The following is a 23,517-nucleotide window of genomic DNA, read 5'->3' as shown; positions in this document are numbered from 1 at the left end:
AAGGACTGTAACCTGTATGCAAGCTCATGGGCCTGAGTGAGTACAGTGATATTTGACAAATTGAGTCTAATTTAAATGTACTGTAAGCAATATTCATTTTCATTGGCATTGAGACTCATAAAACAAATAAATGCATGTTAAAATAAATAACATGAAAGAAATGAATAATTGTCGGCACTTACTTTTTCCGTGGTCTTGATTTTTGTAAGTGTCAGTCATCTCACTCGTACATCGTATTCATCTTGCCATCTGTTTCTGCTGAAGAAAGAACAATTCCATTTTTGTTCCTTCTAGCAACAGACTAACATTGGCCAGCCTCTTAGCAGGGCCTCTTCCCAACTCTCTCTTATCAACTTCAGAAACATTGTACACACCAGCACAAAACGAGATGTTCAAAAACAAATGATAACAGAAAGCATTTGACACACTGTAAGTTCTTGAAATGTATTTTACTTACTGTTCCCTCACAAACACTCCTGTGTTGTTCCTCTTCAAGTCGTCATCTCCGGAGTCTTCAGTCTCACACTCGACCCGAGCTTGAATCGCTCTGCCCAGGGCCAGAACCGGGGGGACAAAAGGCCCTGCAAATTTCTATTCCACACACACAGATTATCCAGTCCAGGAGGGGGCGGGCACCACTGGACACAGGGGCTGCGGGGAGGGCCGTACTGGGGCAGATTAGTTACCCAAACCCCGCATAGTTTCTCACAAAGGTACAAAGGCAGGTGTTGTCAAACTGGAAGCAGCAGGTGGATGGAGGAACACTTTTGGGAGTAAAGTGGTGGAATCACGTCGGAGCAGAGCTGCACACACGATAATGCTGTGTGAAATGTAAATTGCTGTATAACATATGTGTCTTAAAGGGACTAGTTTAAAAATGTTAAAACTATTTTCCTCCCCCTACATGTTCCAGGCCATGTCCTGTAGAATGAGCCCAGACCTGTTCACCACAACTTCCTCTAAAATCCTGCACTGTCACTCAGAAACGTGTTACTTCAGGTCCTAATTGCCGTCATGCACGAGCTTAATATAGAAGGTGCAGTTACACGTATGACCTGAGGTGGCAGTAGCGAGTATAAAATGGCGAACTTGCATCTAGCCCCTTTAAAGCCTTTTATGGACAAGTGTTTAAACTTAGCAGAACACTACATCTGGTTCAATGCTAATGTTATGTCCATATCAAATAAATAAATACATTTAAAGCAGTACTAAGTAACGTGTTTACCTTAATAAATCCTTTCCGTACTCCCTGTGGGGGTAATACAAGTGTTTATGGGATGATTGGAGAGTCTTCCCCTGGTGTCTCTGGCCAGAAAACCATGTTTGCAACTTCACTGCCACCGGTCCGGAGAAAGCAATACACACTAATGGAATCACGAAGAAGAAGCTAACATGCTAACAGGCAAAGCTAACTGCGGGCTAACGTCACTTTAAACAGTATTTACAGCCAAGTTTGAGTGAAAAGAAAATATTTCCATTGTATAATTGGATGCACAATATCCCTCTCTCCCTTTGCCTTTTCTGTCAGCGTCGTATTTACTCTCCAAGACAATTAATACGTTAAAAAATCATAACTTGCTACTACACCTGCAGTTGCGCTAATGGCCTCTATGGGGAAGAGTTACTTAGTAGGACTTGAGGAAAAGACTCTTCATTGTCCTCTAGAGGGTAAGCCATCTTTTTCCAGTGGAGAACCTTGAATTTGGTTGTGCTTTATTAATTCCAGTCACTTCACACTCGGCTGAAAACTGCCCATGACAGTGCATGATGAGGATCCTGATTTGACGAAGCCAGCACGAAACAGCAGAGATGAGATCCTGTGGTTCACAAAAACCAAGTCCGGCAGAATCAAAATACAAATTGTTCATCCTGAATTTGAGGTTCAACTATAGATGTCGAGCGTATTTTTTCAAAATAGAAAAACATAGTGTCCCGAGTACACAGTGTGAAAAGCCACATAGGGAATTGAACCACAAATCTGGGCAGGTGACGTATTTGTGAGGATTTAATATATTTCCATTTCCAGGATATTGTACCCAGCACAAACCAAACATAATAACCTCCGTAGTAGGTGCAATGTTTGTGCAAAACTAGCATATTATGTCTTATGTTATTTATTATGTAAGTATGATGTTTTATTATGTTTGTGAGGATAATTACATTGACATTGTATGGTCTAATTCTGATAATGATTCTATTGAGCAACTAGGTGAAACAAAAGGAACGATAAGAGAGTTAAGTGACACATTGGTGATGTAGATGTGAACCAGGTAGCAGGCCAAGTTAACCCCTGGTATAGTTTGGCCCAGGCCTGAGTACTCCAGGGGATGAACTGTCCTCGGCCAGAATACGCAGCTAATCTTTAAATTTATATCTGTTTCAGCAGTCATAATCTTTAAACTTGTCACGGGTGCAGATTGTGTTATGGAAAGATGAGTTTTGACTAAGGCAGAGCAATGGTGTTGATTTCAATTATTGCAGTATGATGGGTGCGAGAGCAGAGTAGGTGCGAACAATAAAACCAACGTTTTTATCAAAGTAATTTGAAACTTTGAATAGGTTAATTCAAAATCTATAAACCATTTCAAATGTTTTCCCCACCAATTCATTTCTCCATTTCCGCACCAGCATAGCCTACTGGTGCATTGATTGTACTGTGATCAGGATTGGAAGGGTAAAGACATGTGATCCTTCAGTCATGGCAACAAGCGCAAAGGGTGGGACCAAAGTTCATTCACCAAAAAACTGAAAGCTTGAAACAGAAAAACTAAAACCACAAATTCTCGCCCCACCAGCACAAAGCAATGTAACAATGTAACAACGCAAAAAATATGATGGAGTAATAAATGAAACATTCTGAAAATACAAAGTAACTATTGGTAATGTAACTTAATACTAGACAACCTGGAGCACCGGATAGCTAACATCCCAGGCATATTGGCCTTGGCCATAGGGGTACAACCTAGGTCCGTTTTACCCCAGGTATTGTCCAAACAAGTTAAATGTTACCCCAACTATGCTCAGAATGTAGGCCTACAGTATGCCTTTTAGGTCTGATGATGCAATTCATTTGTTTTCTCAACCACAATTAACAAGACTAAGATTATGTTATTATCACTCATCTCTTTCTCATTGAAAGACCAAAATCAAAATTTCTCAAATATTTGGTCTAAATCACCCCTTTCAGGAGGGTTACAATTACCCTCCCTTATACTTTCAGAATTTCTGCTTTTTCTCTGTTACACATGCTTTGTCACAATTTAAACCCACAAACTGAAGGAAAAAATGACACTTACAAAGTAATAGTACAGCCTGGTGGTCATGGTGGGTGTTGCAAGAAGACAGACAGACAGACAGACAGACAGACAGACAGACAGACAGACAGACAGACACTAACAAATGCTGAATTATGAATAAATGTTTTCACTAAATATGTGCCTTCTCTATAAAAACACACAGTATCAGTACTCTGTACAAACAACAAATTGTTTAAATTACAACAAAAAAATAAAAATTCTACTTAAAAAACAAACACTTGAATATTTTAGACAGTTTATATAGTTTAGACCGTTTTGTTCTGTCAAGGTTTTCTCAATGGATTCTGATCACTTTCACCAGTCCAATTGAAATTTTCTTTTGGCCTGTCTCGAATTTTGACCAAATTCCAAGTTGGCCACAGCTAAAATAGGCCCTCTTTGCCACGCATTTGCATAAATGTTGGCTTTTGTCACCTAATTTGGTAATTATTTGGCTGAGGAATTTGGCACCCCCGTCCTGTAAGTCGCCGTAACCTATGCTCCTATAGGGCTATGGCAATTATTTTTGGGACTATCCCGTGCTTTCATGGTCATAGAAGCTAATTCTTCAATCATATTTCAAATCAGACCACTTGGTCGTGGAGAAAGTTCAAGATGGCCCCCAAGGTCATTGGATCCCAATTTATGTAGCTCTTTTACCCAAAGCGAATGGGTGAGGAACCGTTCACACTGTATTTCATACACCAATATACGCAGACACTGGAGGCAAAGTGGGTTAAGTGTCTTGCGCAAGGACACAACGGCAGTGTGCACCTGGCTTTTAAACAAACGCACCCATACACGTACAACACAAAATGTAAGTCATTTTTATTATAACAAATAATTTGAAAAAGTATATAAAATAAAACATTATTTGGATTTTGCCAATTGCGTAACTTGTACATTTTCATATAAAATATACATTTGTTATCCTGCACAACATGAGGAAGAATTTCTAATGACATTGAGAAACATTTCAGTCTCTACATGTATAAAAAAATCACATAAAAAAGTCTATTGGACGCTGGAGATCTATATACTCTTTACTACTATTAAAACAAATGTCAATGACATTTGGGATTTATTCAGTGGGGCGATGTGTTATGTCAGGCCTGTTAAATTGATCTCCACTGCTAATGCTAGTATACTATGTCTTTGGAGATTATACTGATACAATGCTGCAGCTCCAGTGTACTGTACAGTACTGTATGTAATAATAATAAAATAATAATAGCAATTACTTCATTTTGAATTTGTTAAAATACTATTTTAATAACCATCTGTTCTGAGAAAGTATTTTTAATCAAAGCTAATGTACTGACATGTAACTGTTCACCAAGACTATTGCAGAATTAAAAGGGAACACGCACGCACGCACACACACACACACGCACACGCGCACACACACACACGCACACACGCACACACACACACACACACACGCACACGCGCACACACACACACGCACACACACACGCACACGCGCACACACACACACACACACACGCACGCACACACACACACACACACACACACGCACACGCGCACACACACACACGCACACACGCACACACACACACGCACACACGCACGCACGCACGCACGCACACACACACACACAAACACGCACGCGCACGCACACACACACACACACACAAACACGCACGCACGCACACACACACACACCTTTGGAATAAAACACTGAATGTTGTGTACTATGGCTGTAAGACATGTACACCTCAGGGTGCTGTCACTGTACCATTGCTGTAAGTGGTCCAGTTTGAAAGCAGCAGTTTTTAAATAGTGCTCTCTTTCTCCGTCTCTTTGTTCAGGGCGATGGTGATATGGGCCTGTCCCATGGCCGTCCCGTTTGCAGCCTCCAGTCCATTCTCTTTTTCTTGCTGTTTCAGAGCGAGCTTCTTCTGTCTCCGCACAATCCGACAGTACAGAACTCCCCACAGTGCGTTAGCCAACGAATATAGACCAGTAACTAAACCCAAAAAGGTCAGCCTGCAAAACAGAGAGTAAAAGACGATATTATGTGGAAGTCTGATTCTGAATGGTCACTTTTTGAGGTCAACATGCTATAGGGTAAATGTAGGTCACCTGTGTGTCAAGGATCACACCACACTAAACTAACTGCTGCAAGTGAAAGGCCCTAAATGTTCGGCATTTCATCTGTGTCAAATACTAAAGCCACGTCAACATAAGAAAAAATTAATAAATCAGCAACACATAACATTTAACTAGTCCAAACTGTTATATTTAAGTCTACATTTTCGCCTCAGTCTGTTTAACTAACCAGTACTTAAAGATCAGTCAATTCACCAAGGCACACAGCAGACACACCAAGGCACACCGCAGTCACTTGGTGGTAGTCGCATAACTTTGAACTCATGTGGAGCAGATATTCATTTTGTCACCTCCAGTAACGTGAAGTGACAAGACTCTCACGCCTTTCAAAGCACTTTTTTAAATGCCTACACTTTAAGAATATTATACAAATACCCTTTTTTAATCATCTAGCATAATTCCAAGTAACCCTGCTGAGTGTTTGTGCACCCCTGGTGGGTAAACACTGCTTTAAAGCTCAGTGACCTTGTGTACCTGAATGTATTTGAGTCGTAAAGTCTGCAGGCTCCACGACCTCCACACTGTTTCGTGCCCCACTTCAGACAGGTCCGGTCAATCAGTGCTCCAAAGTAAATTGGGGGAGGTATTCCACCTGGTAAAGGATACAACGTTCATACAGTGTTTTGATATAATTACAAAACTTTCCTTAAAAATCTTACCTAATGTTCTCACAATAAGGGTCTGCATTCCCAAAGCCAATGACTTTAGGTCTTTTGGAATTGATCTGCAAATAAAACCACAACCCATAAGAAAAAAAAAACCTCAAGCATGAATCAGTCATTGGCCTCTTGATTATTTTATATCGGATCATTGATTGGTAATGATTGGTTTTCAAGTTATTTATTGATTGACTGTGGAATACATACGTTCCACGTGCTTAGGGGAATTATGCCATAACTTTTGGGAATTCTGCGATTGCTGGTTGTTCCACAATCGGCCAGAATTCCACAGATTTTTCCCATTGACTTTTAATGGAGCTTCTGCTTGTCAGTTGTCATTTTAATAGGCCCGTTTACTAAAAATAGGACTTCAGGTACATTCAGGTCTTTCAGTCATTTCTATCGTCTATATTTCTATCTATTTCTATCATCATGTGCTACATGAGAACGTACTTGTGTGCTTGAGTATTGCGAAACATCCAGGAATTTTCACAATTACAAAATTATTATGCAACTTAGGGATTTTTGCATATAATGTAGTGTAATACAACTAAATGGGGATTTTCACTATAAAAGCACTATAATACAACTAAATGAGGATTTTCACTATAAAAGCACTATAATACAACTAAATGAGGATTTTCACAATAAAAGCACTATAATACAACTAAATATGACATTTTTCACAATGTTTTGCAATTTTTGTCATTTCTGCAGCAGTTCTATTCCACAGTCCATCGCAATGGCACAAAAGTTTCTAGTTTCATCTTTTAGCACTGGCAGTATTGTGGTTTTATAGCACCATTATTATTATTGGCTACCAGTAAAGTTGGGCACACTTTGGAGATGGAATAGCCAAGGGTTACACTTTATTTTACTGACAGAGGTGCAACTGCACACAACTGCACAGACATCATTCATCCTGGCCTATTCTTATCTGAAGGTCATCCTGGGGTGATGGAGGGTCCCGACACCACACATCAGTGAGAACCACTGGTGTAGGTTATACACTATGTCCTACATTAGCCCTTACCAGAGTCAAGCACATCACGGCCCCCTTTATCAATCAATAGATCCCACAGGGGCCCCCAACAGTATGAATTCACTATGTTCAAAGACCATCTAATGTTACAGTACAGTAGAATACAGTAGAAATAGAGATAATTTCAAACCCATACATCTTTTTATATAAATGATTTGTGGACAATCTGAACTGAACCTACATACCCTGTAGTTTTGACCTGTACAAATGCAATGGTATTTCTATTAGTTTAGTATTTCATATTCCAGCTTACTCTCAAAATGAAATGCAGAAGGGTAATTCTAAATGTATGCAATGGACGTGACTTGTATTTTTGCATTACAATGACCCTTGCGTCTTCATGCTCGGTTATTAAGTAGTGTTTGCCTCTGACCTGAGCAGCACGATGTAGCCCGGAGTCCCACCCACAGCAGAAATGAAGGAGCCCAGTACAGACAGGGACATGTAAAACTTAAAGCTCCGATCGCAGTTACTCTTTCTGGGGCACTGTCCCAGGACGGCAGACTGGTTCATTGCTGGGCTCATCATCTGCTCCACACACGTACAGTTATGAAACACCTAAGAGCAATAGAAGAGTTTGTCAATTGTAAACAAGAAGTAGGTTAAGGGTACATGTTTCCATTTGGTACAGAGAACTGTCTGTACAACGGTAAATAATCAGGGGAAATGTTTGTGTTGTTCATGTTGTACAATAAAAACAAACAATGATTGATACGTATATAAAAAGGCTCATACACACGGTATGGGTGAAACATGGACACTGCTACCCAAATAAAACATATACAAAATCCTTGTTAATCCAGCTGGCACCTGTCTGTTCAGTAACTGCACTGCAGTAACATTTACCTTACTTACATTGCATTCTCAATCAGTTCAGTTAATGATACATTTGCAAACATTTCAACACACTGTCGTTAAAAATAGATATAGTGACTGCTTCATTGGGTAAGAACGGATGCTCTTCAGGATCTGGTAGATTGTGTGAAACAAAACGAGGAAGGAACGAAAGGAATGAAACAAATGAGGAAGAACATCCGAGGCACTCAGGAAAAAAATTATAGAAGACTTTTATTAAGTTACCGGGACAGCTGAAGAATATTAAAGGAACAGGCCACCATTTTTACAGACTGAGATATGTTCTTATCTGAGCTTAGACGAGTTGATGCGAACCTGTCTGTCTTTGTGCATGCGCTCAGTCACACAAAACGACCAAAGATGTTGTTAGCATTTGGCTGCTCCCAATGTATTCCAATGGCTCCAAACGGGGGTGAAGTTGGAAGCTACCACGCTCTTCCACAGGCACGCACAAAAAACAGACAGGTACGTATCAACTCATCTAAGCTCAGGAAAGAACATATCTCAGCATGGAAAAACGGTGGCCTGTTCCTTTAAAGCGACGGAAACCAACGGTAACTTAACTAAGCTTTCTCTCTCATTATTATTGCTTTTTGAAAGTGCCTGAAGTAGCTTGAACTCACCATCTGTCTGCCCGTGCCGGTGGACATTTGACAGCCAGCCAGACACGGAGAGGCGTAGGTCATCCCATTGTAGGCGCACACAGGGTCCCAGTGCTTCAGGGAGCAGGAGCAGCCCATGTTACACTGGGACAGTAATGTCTGCTGGTTGTAGGACACCTCAGTATCTCTGCAAAAGTTCAGTTGTATTACTATAGTGGTACAAACCCAATTCTCTGTCTTTGTTTTTTAACCTTCATTCTTTTTCAGGGGAATTAATACTCCATACTTTGTTGAAACAGATATTCTACATAAAACACAAGCTTTCCTTTTCTTATTTTAAAGGGGCTAGATGCAAGTTAGCCATTTTATACTCACTACTGCCACCTCAGGTCATAGGTGCAACTGCAGCTGCTATATTAAGCTCGTGCATGCCAGCACTTCGGACCCGAATTAACACCTTTTTCAGTGACAGTGCAGGATTTTAGAGGCAGTTGTGGTGAATATGTCTGGCCTCATTCTACACCTTAGGACATTGTTGAAGCATGTAGGGGAAGGAAATACTTAATTTTAACATTTTTAAACTCCTTTTTGTCCCTTTATTACACATAGGCCCATAGAGTTGGGACACAGCAAAGCCTGTGACGTTTTTTCACTGAGACAGGGGCATGTAGAATATACTCACCCCTCATATGTGACAGTGAGTCCGGCGACCTCTGCATTACCACAGTGAAGGAAGATTTGAACCGAGAGCATACAAAAGGACAGGAGGGAGGCAGTGATGGACACCCGCGCTGCTCCAATCACACCAAGTTTAAAACGCTTCAGCACAAAACCTCCAGTGATGACACCCAGAGCAACAGCAGGCAGGTTCAAAATACCTGCAAAAAGGGGGCACACATTTTCTGAGTAACTTAGGTAGCAATTTTCCCTTGTACGGTTTCATGCATGGTTCTGTTTTAAAAATAGTCTTGCCCAAAACAAGAACACATTACCACACGTTCTTCTTTTTGTGTGATCTGTGAGCTCTTATGAGTGAGGTATGTTGGGACGGGGGGGTGGTTTGAAACATGTATGAAACATTTTAAGCAGCAATTAAATTTGATGTGCCATTGTCGATATCTGTAAACAATAATATACGTTTGCGCTGGTCATAAAAGTTGTTTAGCTCACGTTTGACTGAAAGTAAACGACTGTGAACCATGTTTGTGTGTGCCTTTTATCTGCAACAATCACACTTCCCGGTTATAACAGCATTGTTACACATCACAGTCAGGAGAAAAACAGGAAGTGTGTTGTACCTATAAGGAAAATCGCCTTGGACGCTGATTGGCCGAAGGTCTGCTCCATGAACTTAGGCTTGAACGTGATCATGCCAATAAATCCGTTCACAGCCACGAGATGTGTGAGCACCATTATTGTGAAGATACTGTTCCTGAACAGCCTCCGCAGAGAGGGCATAAAATCTGGGGGAAAGGAGAGACAATAAAGTAGTACATTTACTAGTAGATTGTATAATATGGAAATACTGTAAGTATTTACAGTTGTGCTCAAGAGTTTACATGCCCTGGCAGAACTTTAGATTTTTTAACTGTTTTTCAAAGAATATGAAAGAGAAAAATGACCCTGATCAAAAGTTTATGATCAAGAAGAATGGGCCGCTTTACCATTAGGTTATATTCAGAACCTTCTCCACAACTACCACAAAAGACTGGGACAACAGGGGTAAACTTTTGATCAGGGTCACTTTCTTTTTTCATTATGATGTAAAAAGAGCAAACTCTGTTTTTTCACCACAAATGGCTTCACACAACCACTTACTATAAGTGTGGATAAGAAGAAAAGAAGAACAAATAAAGTCTCATCTTTCATATTCTTTGAAAAATTGTCAAAAATTCTGCCAGGGTATGTAAACTTTTCAGCACAACTGTATATTATTTATAGAAATCTGCTTGAAAGTCAAAAAATATTCCCAACAACAACTTGCACAATCATCTGTGTTCTGAAGCCACATTAAATTGCTAGATGTTAGTAAATTCTTTGCTCCCAATGAATAAGTTTTATTGAATGTGTAATGGTAAAGTAGGTCTAAACTTAGTCCTAAGACCTCGAGTGAAGTTCTAAATCAAAATGACCCAAATGAGGACAAAACATTCATGAAATACTGAAACTAAAGTGTTCTAGCATACTGCACCATGAGCAAAAGGCATTGACATTCCTCAAAATCTTCAACAACTTTGTACAGAGGGAATGAACCAACTGACCCCGCAGGGAGCTAGACACTCTTCACTGTGGCCTGTCTCACAACCAAAGATTCATGGCTTAATTGCATTGAATACGGTCTATCTTTTCAGTGAATTTGAACTTTGGCATAAAGGGTCCCACAGATTCAGAATCCCAAGAGAGAACCTTAGTCCAAGCCTCTCCTGCACATCCACACATACCTTTAGCCAGCTCCTTAAACGTGACCGGTTTCTCTTTTGCCTCTTGCTCTTGTTTCTCGCTGGGCAGAAAACTCTCCTGCTCCGCCAGAACTGTCATCTCTGTCTCTTTGGTTTCGGGCTGACTCTTTTTCTGACCCTGTTTTGGTAAAGACTTGGGCAGGAAGAAAAAGGGAATACTGGATAGCAGCACCACTGTCCCAGTCACGATAAAGCCAAGCCACCAGGCACCGACCCACCGAGAGTCCTTATGGGTTATAGTCACCATATCTGGAAAAAGGAAGAACATCAAACTAAATGAATGACAAAGTAAATATTCTGTAGATCAACTATAAAATCCATCTATCCATTTCTTCCGCTTTATCCGGGGCCAGGTCGCAGAGGCAGCAGTCTCAGCAGAGATGCCCACACTTCCCGATCCACGCACACCTCCTCCAGCTGTTCTGGGGGGACCCCGAGGCGACACCAGGCCAGCTCGGAGACATAGTCCGATGGCTAATGTAATAAATAGCTAAGCTATTTTGCATTAAACCGAGTTAGAGCTTAACTAGGACTAAACAAAGCTTAAAACAACAAACAGGGTAAAGTCATGTCTAGACCAGTGCTAACATGATGTTTTATAATTGTTGTTGGCATAATATATACCTTGCCCAGGGACAACAGTTCAAAACTAGCTTTGCAGCTATGACACATTTACATAAATGTCCATTAATATGTACTGTCCCTGTCAAATAAATAAATAACATATATTTTTGCCCATTTGAAAAATTTGACCATGTTCACATGTTATGTGTCCGTAAGTGCACGTGGCACCAGGACACTCTAGGCCAGAGGTCTATTGTAGTTGTGTCATCCGATCTCCGGCCGCGTGTCTCGGACACTCGGGTGAAGAGAGGGGCTGAGCTGGATCCGCTGGCAGGGGAGGAAGAGGTCAGGCCTGGCAGACCCAAACGTGTTGTGAGGGCGTGAGATCGTGCCAGTTAGTGTTTTTAATTTGTGGTTTTATTTGCATGGTTTTTATCGCATGCTTTTATTGTTTGCTAACTGGCTGCCATCTCACCAGTCATCACATGACCCTGCCCAATCCCTGGCCAAATGCAATCTGCGCACCTGCGCTGGGGCAGTCTATGGCTGGGGTGCGCAGTTTGCCATAAAAGGCGGAAGTGGTTTTGCACAAGGGACAAGAGACAAAGGAGAGACGCTGCCATGGGCCACCGGATTAAAAAAAAAAAAAAAGTTTTTTATTCTAAGAGTTGAGGTTATTGCTCCATCAACTAAGTTCAAAGACAACATCTAAAGAGGGCATGTTTACAGCAGGTTTTTCATCAGTAGGTCATGGGCCGGTAAACCTATGACCCATTTCACAAGCCAAGGCACCGTACATTCATTGTGTTGTAATTTAGAGGACATTGAACCCAATTCAAGGGGCACAGGGTCCATGGGTGTTTTTTGTTTTGTTTTCTTGAATTACTGAATTATACATTAAATGTCAACAACACACAATCTGTTTATTAAAACAGATAATGGACAAAAGTACTGAAAAACAATCAAAGTAAACAACAAAATGATTGGTCAGATGAGAAAGATCGGTATCCAATATTCGGATCAGATAAAAGCTTTTCATCACACACGTTGACTGATTGTTCTGCAATTTAACATTGGCTTACTAATTGTTTTTGTGTTCAGAAGGCAGCTGTAGGGGCGTGAGAAATACACCGAACAGATATACAGCACTTTTTGCTCCCATTTTACTATGTTTTATGTTTCATGATGCACGTTTGACAATGGCAGTAAAATCAATTCTCATTATGATTTTTATGAGCTGATCTCAAAGACATGAAACATTTTCTGTATTGTCAATAGAAACATTTCTCTCAAAAAATGTTCACAAATCGGTCTAAATCTGTGTTAGTGAGCACTTGTCTTTTGCTGAGATAATCCATTCCACCTCACTGTGGTGAGATGTCAAGATCCTGATTAGACCGAATGAATGTTGCACAGGTGGACCTTAGGCTGTCTACAATAAAACGACACTCTGAAACGTCCAGTTTACCATACAGCACAGTACCACAAAGGTCTCAAGTTGCAGGAATGTCCACCAGAGCTGTGGCCCGTGAATTGAATGTTCACTTTTCTACTAAAAGTTGTCTCCAACCCCCTGGACAGCTGCTGCCACAACAGCCTCTTTCACAGTAAAGCCTCATGGGACGTAGAGCAAGCCAGACATGCATGGGAGGCAATAGTCTCAGTCGCTTCAATAATCGGTCTTCGAAAGAAGAAGAAGACGACGAAGAAGACAGAGAAGAAGACGAAGAAGAAGACGAAGAAGAAGACGAAGAAAACAACAAAGAAGAAGAAAACAAAGAAGAAGACAACGAAGAAGACAAAGAAGAAGACCAAGAAGAAGACGAAAAAGAAAATAAAGAAGACAAAGAAGATGAAAAAGTAGAAGACGAAGAAGAAAACGAAGAAGACGAAGACAGAGAAGAAGACAAAGAAGAAGAAAAAAACGAAGAAGAATAATGCCAAACACCTGTGAGGTGGGATGGATTCTCTTGACACAGACTTGAGATATTTGAGAGAAATGGTTCTTTTGAGTTTATAGAAAATGTTTTATGTCTCTGAGTTCAGCTCTTGAAAAATGGTGAAAGTGTTTTTGTTCAGTAGATGCTTCTACTCATTTAAACAATAACCCACATTTTTGCAATGAATTATTTGCGAGGATAGATAGTTGAAATCATCTTACCTAAATCCACAAATCCAATGTCCACATAGACTTTGGTCAGGAATGAGCCGAGCATGAAGCCTAACATCGGCCCCATAATACCCACTGTTTGGATACAGGCTAAAAAAACAAACAAACAGACACATTTAACAGATAACACTGTCAGGGGTAGGAGTCTATAAGTTTTACTTCATCCCATTCCTTTTTCAAGTTTGGAGATGAACATGTACAAACTAAATTTAAAACTGTATGTAAAGACATAAACATGCACAACATTTGATAATGGACATTATTTGAATGTATGTTGTGTATTTGTTTATTTGCCAAAGCTGCATATAATCATGAACATTTGCCTTTCTCATGTATTTGTGACTCAAAATAAACATGACCTAGGGTAGTCTAATCTATACAAAATAAAAGAGTTAAGAGTTAACAATATAATTCTGATACAAACAATATAATGGTGGATGTTGTAATACCAACCCAGATAGAAAGGAGTGTTTTCCTCTCTTGAGAAGTCATCAAGGTAGGACACGCCCAAAGGCATGATGGGAGTCTCTCCAATCCCACGCAGCATGTTCCCCAGGAACACGTAAATCCACATTGGCGAACCACTTGAATGTTCACAGGCTATGGGTCACAATGAATGTTATACACAGTTGGTTCAGAAGGTACTCGCCCACTGCCACTACGATGCAGCCTGACACTGAACATGTTCAAACTATTATCATTTCCGTGTTTGTCACTCAGTCTTAAATATATTGCTTAGTCGGTGCAGCGGTTAGCACTCGTGCCTCACTAAGACGGTCCCAGGTTCGATTTCCACCTGGACGGGGCTTTTCTGTGTGCAGTTTGCATGTTCTCCCTGTGTCTGCGTAGGTTTCCTCCGGGTACTCCGGTTTCTCCACCACTAAAAACATGTACAATAGGCCAGGATGAATGATGTGTGTGCGTGAATGAATGATGGTGGTCAGAGGGACTAATGAGCGCAGATTTGTGCAGTTGCGCTTCCGTCAGTCTCCCCCAGGGGAATCTGAAGCTATATATCTTACCACTACCACCGAGTACGGATGACCGACTAGTTGGTGGTGCACAGCGGGAGTAGCCCACCACCCAAGGAAGCATTGGCTAAATAAGTAGCTAATCACATGGGTGTGTGATTAGCAACATGGCAGCATGAGTATGTATGGGATGAATAAATAATGACGAGGCCAGGCTGCGCACACACAGCCAGTGCCTTCACCTGTACCCTGAGGGCATCTTTTAGGGGGAAAAAATGGGCTGGTATTGGCCCGAGTGCAACAAGCAGCGCTGACTTCAACGAGCATGGTACTAAGCTTTTGCAGGATAAACTACAAACCAATTCTTCCACTGTGAGTTAAACACTGTCCATGTTTAGAGAGAGAGGGGGGAGAGTGAGAGAGAGCGAGAGAGAGAGAGAGGGGGGGGAGGGAGGGAGAGAAAGAGAGGGGGGGAGGGAGAGAGAGAGAGAGGGGGAGGGGGAAGAGTAAGAGAGAGAGAGGGGGAGAGAGGGAGAGAGAGGGGGGAGAGTAAGAGAGAGAGAGGGGGAGGGAGGGAGAGAGAGGGGGGAGAGTAAGAGAGAGAGAGGGGGAGGGAGGGAGAGAAAGAGAGGGGGAGAGAGAGAGAGAGAGAGAGGGGGGAGGGAGAGAGAGAGAGGGGGGAGAGTAAGAGAGAGAGAGGGGGAGAGAGGGAGAGAGAGAGAGGGGGAGAGAGAGTGAGAGAGGGAGAGAGGGACAGAGGGAGAGAGGGAGAGAAGGGGAGAGAGAGAGAGAGAGAAAGAGAGGGGGGAGAGAGGGAGAGAGAGAGAGAGGGGGGAGAGTAAGAGAGAGAGAGGGAGAGAGAGAGAGAGAGGGAGAGAGAGGGAGGGAGGGAGAGAGAGGGAGAGGGAGAAAGAGAGAGGGAGAGGGGGAGGAAGGGAGAGCGAATGAGGGAGAGAGAATGAATGACTGGGTCTCGCGCTGGCGCTAGCAACGAGCGGGGGGCAAACTCCGCAGATATGTGATCAAAACACTGTACCTTTCTTTGCCTGTGCACTGGGAGCCTCCTCATTCTCCAGGCTGTGATTGGACAGACAGGGAAGGATAGTCCCTGTGCTGTTCACAGCTGTATTGTGAGACATGCTGGTCTCATATTTATACCTGAAAGTATTTATTTGGAAAGTTAGACATCTGTAACCAGCTACTAGTAGTAAACTGCTAATGATTATAACCATATTTTTTAAAGGGCTGCACTAGGACAACCTGCACTAGGACTGTAAACTTGGCACTGCCGATGCTGACCTTGATATTGTACTTTTTATAGTTTGTTCTCATTTTTATTCTATTTTTTATTTTATTTCCTTATTGTTTATATTTCTACCCCTTAAGATTTTAGCTTTAACTCATTGTTGCACATTCCTGTCTATTTTGCACACCCTGAGTACTATGATCAAGTGCCGGATGTAACAAATACATTTCTCCATTGTGAGATCAATAAAGGATCTTTATTTGTATCGTATCTTATCTTTAAAGGTTCATACTGTCTTCTTCGATTAAGCTATTACAGTTTGTTCTTGTCATAAGACAGAAGGTCACAGGAGGTGACCATAACTAGTAAAGCAGGTAAACAAACTTTACTAAAAGAACAAACTGTTATATCTTAATCGAAGAAGACAGTATGAACCTTTTATCGATTATAAAAGGTCAAAACAGGAAACGTGAGTGCTTCTGATGGCCTGTATAGTTGTAAAAGGCTAACAAACAGCTGCTCTTCTGAGACTGTGCCAGCGTTGCACGATCAGGAAGGATTTGACTTGATTAAGGCTGTACAAAGCAAGTACAGGAGGTGGAGTAATCAAAAGTAAAAGAAGAAGTCTGAAGAAGTCTGTTATGTGAAAAAATAAATGTCCTTTAATGGAAAATTGGACAGGCTGTCCTTTTGATTACTCCACCTCCTGCACTTGCTTTATACAACCTTAATCAAGTCAAATCCTTCCTGAGATTATAAAAGTATTTTGATTATTTTTTTCAAGAAATGATCTTGTCATTCAATGCAGTTGATCTTACACACAGTTTTGTTTTCTCCTTTCGACATTGGCATCATCGTGTCATAAAACAATGGACAAAATCCATCATGACAATTCAAATCTCAATAACGGTTTCAAGCTAATTCAAAGAAAAGCAAGTGAAACTGTAACCTTATTTTATAACATTCTTTTAGACAGGACATTACAGTAGGCTAAAAGAGTGAGAGACATTTGGCATCACTTTGGATATTTGATTAATATCCCCATATTTAAAAAAAAAAGACTTACGTTCCTTGGAGGAAGTGCGGCAGAGCAATGAGATAGGCCCCAAGAGCCATAATGACACATCCAAGCCCGATCAGCCTGGGACGGTGGAGTTTGGCACCAAAGTAGCTGACAAATGCAATGAATAGAAGGTTTCCTGAAAATGTCAAACAAAAGTGTAACCATGCTAATAATAGTAACACCACTTTGTGAACGATTGTGTGTCATCTGATGTGGTGAATCTGAGCTGCTTCTACTGAATGAACAAATGGTTTTACCCATTTCAAAACTGCCATCGATGGCCCCGATGAGGGAGCTCGGAATGTCGAAGCGCCTTTCAATCTGCGTGATGGAACTTTTCATGTAGGCACCACAAAAAGCTTTGGAAAAATATACAAAGGACATCGCAGCAAGAAAGAGCTGCAAATACAAACAAACAACATTAAATATAACAATGACTGCACTGTATAGTTGGGCCTCATTCACGACATGTTCTTAAGCACAAACGTGTTCTTAACACCTTCATAGGTTGTTGGCCTTGACAAAACTTATTCTTTGCTTAAAACATTCCTCTGTCAGAGCAAATCCAGTCAGGAGGACTCTTACGCACCTAAAGGTCTCCAGTTCTGTTCACGATGCTCCTGATGGAGTCATATATACGAGTCATATATATTTTGCACCCTTAGGTCCTCGGGCCAGAACCTCCTCACTGACCCAGGAACCTGCTTTAACACCAGAGGAGACTTGTCCTTTGAAGCCGTTCTTCCTAAATTGTGGAATGACCTTCCTCTGTTGCTCTGTGGGGCCGACTCTGTTGATTCTTTTAAAAAGCAGCTGAAGACATGGCTGTTCGGACGCGCTTTTAGTTGAAAAGGCAGTGATTGTTTCTATGTTAATTTGCTGTAATACTTGTTTTTGGGATCGTCTTGTTCTCTGTGAAGCACTTCTTTTTTTTTTTATCTGTGAAAGGTGCTTTATAAATATAGCTTCTTCTTGTATATTAAATCTTGCAGTAATTAATTCCAGAAAACATGTAGATATAATTATAATAAATTACAGATATCCTGTTTATTAGTACTATTTGCAGTCTTATGTAAAGTACTAATGTATTACTGATAAAAACTATTGCCTGCACCGTTTCTGTATAACACCAAATGTGCTCTGCATTAATGATTTGATAAAGATGAGTGTTGGCCTCGATCTTGCAAACTTATGTCAACAAATCGAGTGCTCTCCTCATGGAGCTACGAACGTCTGCGCCGCCACCGCCGCACCATTGAACAGCTGACCGGCAAGAAGAGAAGGAACAAGCTTCTGTGATCTATAGGTTAAATCTATTTCATCATTTTGTAATGAGAGCAAAGTCAGGTGCCCAAAGATTAAGGTGGGTGCTTGAGTTTTTTTTTTTCTTTTGGTGTTTTCTTGGTTATAAGTCTTGGATTCGTGGTTTTCCATTCATATGCTCCTCTGTCTGTTGCGCCCGACACTTCCTGTCCTTTTGAGGTGAATTACAGGCTGTGACATTATGCTAATTAGTCCTGACACACACGCGCCAAGTCGCCATTCGCCAACCTCAGAACACAGGTGCAAAGGATTTTCCTGTTAAGATATTTTAAGATGGCCGCCAGACGTAACATAATATATTATCACTGTTTCTTTGCTTTCAACTGAATGTTTTGACCTCAAATGAGCAGCATTGAAATCTTTTTAACCACCTATCAAAGAACAACTCAGTCAAATAAGAAATAAATGCTGCTCTTACATTGTTTCAGGTAATTGAGTTAAATATGAGGCCGGCAACAATGACCTATGATGAAAGGAACCATTTAGTTGAAATGGTTTCTCTCAGCTTATTACATTAGGGCTTTGTTATTAGATATAAAGTATAAAGTAATAAATTTGTATTTATTTTATTTAGTGGGTGGAAATACTAATTGAATGAATGACATGGTGTTTGTTGCTCAGAGTCCTAACCTAGTTACTTGAAAATGGGGTAAACACAAGTATTTTTTCTTATCATATCTCTTTCTGATAACCGTCAGCATAAAACCTACTTTCTGTTGGCAGAAAATACAGGCGCTCGTCATATAATTAGAATATCATGAAAAAATGTATTCACTTCTGTTATTCAACTTAAACTTTGAAACTAATATATGACTCATTATAGACAAAGTGAGATATGTATAGCCTTTATTTGTTATCATTTTGATTATTATGGCTCACAGCTTGTAAAAACGGCAAATTAAAAATCTCAGAAAATTAGAATATTTAAAAAGTGGACTGTAAGCCATAATCATTGAAATTATAACAAATGTCTGCTCCTTTTTATGGAGGGACAAAAACCCCAAGACTAGCTTACAGAAACTAACTTTACGTAGAGATCAAGGTGGCCTTGGTATACCAGACATTTTCCTGATTTGCTGAAGGAAAATAACTTACCAGTTTCCCTATCATCCTTATGGCACCACCCTTACTTACCCAAAAAAATGGATAATCCTGTCATGCGACTAACATGTCAAATTATTAAAAACCATCAGAAATTGGGATGCACGAAAGCTGTACTCGCATCTTGTCCTATTTGGCACAATATGGCCCTCACAGTAGCAGGTAACCCTTTAACAAATAAAGTGTGGCAACAACATAATATATTATATATCTCTCAAATAATCGAGAATGGTAGACTGCTGCCTTTTGACGTTTTAGTTAACAAATATAACTTAAGTGCTAATGCCTTTTTACAATATGCGCAATTAGCAGCAATCTGCTCTAAGCTTCCAAAAGAATATTTTAATTACAATATTGAAATGGATAAGAATATAAAAAGCTGTGTATGAGAAGAGGAACTGTATCAGAAGTGTACAAAATGCTTATCAGTACAGACGATACTTTGAAAAACAAAACACAAGCCCAATGGGAACAGGATTTTGGTCATAAAATTCATGATTGGAAACAAATATGGCAGAAAACAATTAAAATATCCAAATCAGTAAGACTGAGGATGATACAGTTTAAAACGCTACACAGAGCATATGTATCTCCAGCCAAACATAAATTGATAGATCCAAATTCCTCTGATCTTTGCTGGGGTGGCTGCGGGCAAAGAGGAACTCTTATTCATATGCTTTGGCAATGTCCTGAAATCCAAGATTTCTGGACGCGAATAGTTAGGATAGTTTCTAAAATATTAAATGTTACCCTTCCTCTTTGTGTCAATGGTCCAGCCATGTGTTTAGTGGGTTACAGAGATGCTCAGTTATATAATAAAAGAGACTATAAAATGGCCAATCTTGCCTTTATAGCTGCTAAAAAAACTATCATTATTAATTGGAAAAAACGTAAATTTAACTGTGGACAAATGGCTGTATGAATTCTCTGATCTGTTGTCCATGGAGCAAGTTATTAATGAAGCTAACGTAAAATTTAATTTTGAGCAACTCTGTACCATCGCTGGTGTAAGATAGGAAACCCTTTGAACACCTGGGAACCTATTTCTAGGGTCACCTTCATAAAAATAAAGAAACATGCAAATACAAACAACAAAGAAGTCTGAACTCTCACTGTTTTTGCTTGGACTATGGACCAGTTTGTTTACTCTGAAGATAATGTTTAAGAGTGGAGACAATACTTAAAACAGGAGGTAGACGTTGGTACAACATTTGTAAATACTGTTGTTGGGGCCCCTTGAAGGAACTGCCTCCATCTAAGATTGTGACATCACTAAACAATAGAACACATACACAATTTCTTATCAACTAACATACTGTATCACCCCCACCCCTCCCACCCCAACTGTGTGGTTGTCTCTGTGGTGTGTATTTGTGGCGTGTTTTTATTTTATTTATTTATTTTTGTGTCTGTTCTGTGCAGTGTTTATTAGGACCATTGAGGTCAAATTGACACTGAATTGTCTGTCTGAATTTTTGTTGTCGTTGTTGTTTGTATCTACTTACTGTCCTGTCCTGTCAACTTAAAAAGGTAATAAAAGAAAAACTGTTAATAAAAAAATAAAAATAAAATAACAAATGTCACTGTGCATATAATGAGTCTATATCATATGTTAGTTTCACAGTTTAAGTTGAATAATAGAAGTAAATGCACTTTTTAATGCTATTCTAATTATATGACGAGCACCTACACTGTATATAGATGATGGTGATTCTTTGAACATAACCAGACAACTTTGGGTTCCACTTATTTTTTAAACATTAGCAGAGCGACAGAGGAAGTGTCTATGTTTGGTTTTATGTTTGTAGCTTCGGTTTAAAGCCAAATCTAGAGACATTCTTAATCACAGTAAAATATTTTAAATTACACCTATGTCTATATAGGGCCAGGTTAATATAAGAAATTGAAAAATCCCGTGACAATAAGAATGCTAATAATTTTAATAACATGTATTTAATAAAATCTGGAAACAATTAACAAACGCTCGACCAGACAATATTTGTGTGATCTTTGAAGTCATTTAACCCCAACGTCCAAAGCTCTAAAACTTCCGACACAACTGATTTGCGTTTCTCGGGATAAAATTGCGCTCTGTCATTGCTGTTGACTGAGTGATGCCCTGTGTAACACTGACAGGAGTTCATATAGTATTATTCTGACCTTGAGCTTGGAACAGCAGCCCTCACGTGGAGTTTTGGACGCCACACTCATGATGCAGGTGGGTGAAAGGAGAGCAGAGAAACCTGCAATTTAAATAGAGAAAAATAAATCTGTATTAAAAGTAGAAAATAAAAGATACACAAGTTATTGGCGTGCAAAATCATACAAAATTTGCAGGGGGGATAATTCATGTGGCCATACCGCCTTTGCGATGCCCAATCCCGTCAGACCTTGGAAGCTAAGCAGGGAAGGGCCTGGTCGGTACTTGGATGGGAGACCGTTTAGTAACACCAGGAAGCCTAGTGAATGTAGTGTGTGAGTGAGTGGTTGGTGGTGGTCGGAGGGGCCGATGGCGCAGACTGGTTGCCTCGCTTCTGTCAGTCTACCCCAGGGCAGCTGTGGTTACAATAGTAGCTTTCCACCACCGGGTATGGAGTGAATGAATAATGCAATGTAAAGCGTCTTTGAGTGTCCAGAAAAGCGCTATATAAAACCGATGCATTATAATTATTATTATAAAAAAGAAGTCTGTTTCACGGAGGTAGAAATAATATAATGCATGTTATTCCCAGACCTGGACAGCTAAAATATCTCCGGTTCAAGGGTAAATGCTATTTCCACACAAAGCAGTTTCAGTATTCCATGTTATGATTGGATTGCATTATTACTCAGTTTAACTATTTGTGCTTGCGTTGAGTTTAAAGACTATATTCTATCGGGTTGCAAACAGTAAAACTGACAAACTATAAACTATTAAACTTTAGAAATCAAGGCCAAGCTCATGCAAAAAGAAATCTTTAAATTCAGAGAAGTGGCACTCACCTGAGAGGCAGCAGCTGTCCCGTAGGAGGTGATAGGTGAAATCTCTCTCTTCACACAGCAGGACTTTGGGCTCAAAGCATAGATCTTATCACAAACAAACTATAAGCTGTAATCAGTAACTCGACTCTCACTCTCTTGCCCTCTCTCTCGTGTGAGTCTGTTGATCGCATCGTAGGCAGACATCCCTCAAAATTACACAGAACTACACGTGACTTTATGCAACGGCAGAAAGTGGGACATTGTGGACGTATTGGGCCTCGCCAGCTCCTTCCCTCGTTTGAAGGCTCAACAAACAAACTCTGGACAGTGGGATGTTTGACCACTGTTGTTTCTGACCCGTTCGTACAAAGGCGAAAGCTTTCCTCTTCTCGTGTCTGCTTTTATAAAGCAAGGGTGTTTCCTAGCACTGATCAAAGTCTTCCTGTTCCATTGATATTGGCAAACAATAGCTTTCTCCAGATACCTCGACAATGCTCTGCTATTGACTGGCTTCACCGCTGAAAAGAGATTAGCATTATTTTCCTGCTGCTGACAAGATTAAGAAAATAAATACATTAGAATTGATGTATTCACAGTAAACCTATAGAGTTCGGGAATGTGATGTCATATCGCTAAGTATTATGGGATTAGCAGCAATTGTAAATTAATTGAGATTTTAAAAGTTAAAATACTGGAGTTATTGTTCACATTAAAACACTTGGACACCACAGTGTGTTAGATGTATTTACCAGCAGTAACTCTGCAGCTAACGGAGTTGTTCCACGGCTTTTTTCTCCACTTTTTATACTGTTATTAGCTAATGTTAGTCTATGGAAATGTATGCTAACAGCTGCGAAGATGGCGGATCTCCATGGTAACTGTGGACTTTCTCTATTATGTCTTCTGTTTTGCTAACGGCTTTGAGCCAGCTGGGGTTACTAAAACAAATGAATTATTAAAGTTAAACACCATATAAAATTCATTTGGGGCTCTTAATTATTTATATTGAGAGACAGGGCTGGACTGGCAGAAAAAAATCGGTCGGCCCTCTAAAAAAAAAAAAAGTCATTCA

At 40.3% G+C, this 23,517-nt stretch overlaps 1 protein-coding gene across 1 annotated transcript in view; it reads right to left on the bottom strand.

Annotated features, from left to right (window-relative positions):
* Window positions 1–22,774, bottom strand: part of LOC306959364 (uncharacterized protein) — a 38,004-nt gene extending 15,230 nt beyond the window's left edge. Inside the window, exons 1-16 of the mRNA XM_079551452.1 lie at window positions 22,467–22,774; window positions 21,645–21,727; window positions 17,318–17,459; window positions 17,064–17,196; window positions 15,788–15,909; window positions 14,234–14,380; window positions 13,772–13,870; window positions 11,029–11,295; window positions 9,886–10,050; window positions 9,270–9,465; window positions 8,609–8,774; window positions 7,504–7,688; window positions 6,089–6,153; window positions 5,904–6,021; window positions 5,096–5,306; window positions 458–591 (exon numbers count right to left, since the gene is read on the bottom strand). Of these exons, the coding sequence (XP_079407578.1) occupies window positions 458–591; window positions 5,096–5,306; window positions 5,904–6,021; window positions 6,089–6,153; window positions 7,504–7,688; window positions 8,609–8,774; window positions 9,270–9,465; window positions 9,886–10,050; window positions 11,029–11,295; window positions 13,772–13,870; window positions 14,234–14,380; window positions 15,788–15,909; window positions 17,064–17,196; window positions 17,318–17,459; window positions 21,645–21,695 (2,201 nt within the window). The 5' untranslated portion in view covers window positions 21,696–21,727; window positions 22,467–22,774. The remainder of the gene's footprint in view (window positions 1–457; window positions 592–5,095; window positions 5,307–5,903; window positions 6,022–6,088; window positions 6,154–7,503; window positions 7,689–8,608; window positions 8,775–9,269; window positions 9,466–9,885; window positions 10,051–11,028; window positions 11,296–13,771; window positions 13,871–14,233; window positions 14,381–15,787; window positions 15,910–17,063; window positions 17,197–17,317; window positions 17,460–21,644; window positions 21,728–22,466) is intronic.
* Window positions 22,775–23,517: the final 743 nt, after the last annotated feature.

The sequence above is a fragment of the Gobius niger genome, assembly GCF_951799975.1.
Source record: "Gobius niger genome assembly, chromosome: 2".
NCBI classification, from domain to species: domain Eukaryota; kingdom Metazoa; phylum Chordata; class Actinopteri; order Gobiiformes; family Gobiidae; genus Gobius; species Gobius niger.
The sequence above is the reverse complement of the archived record's forward strand: the minus strand, read 5'-3'. Positions and strand labels throughout refer to the sequence as shown.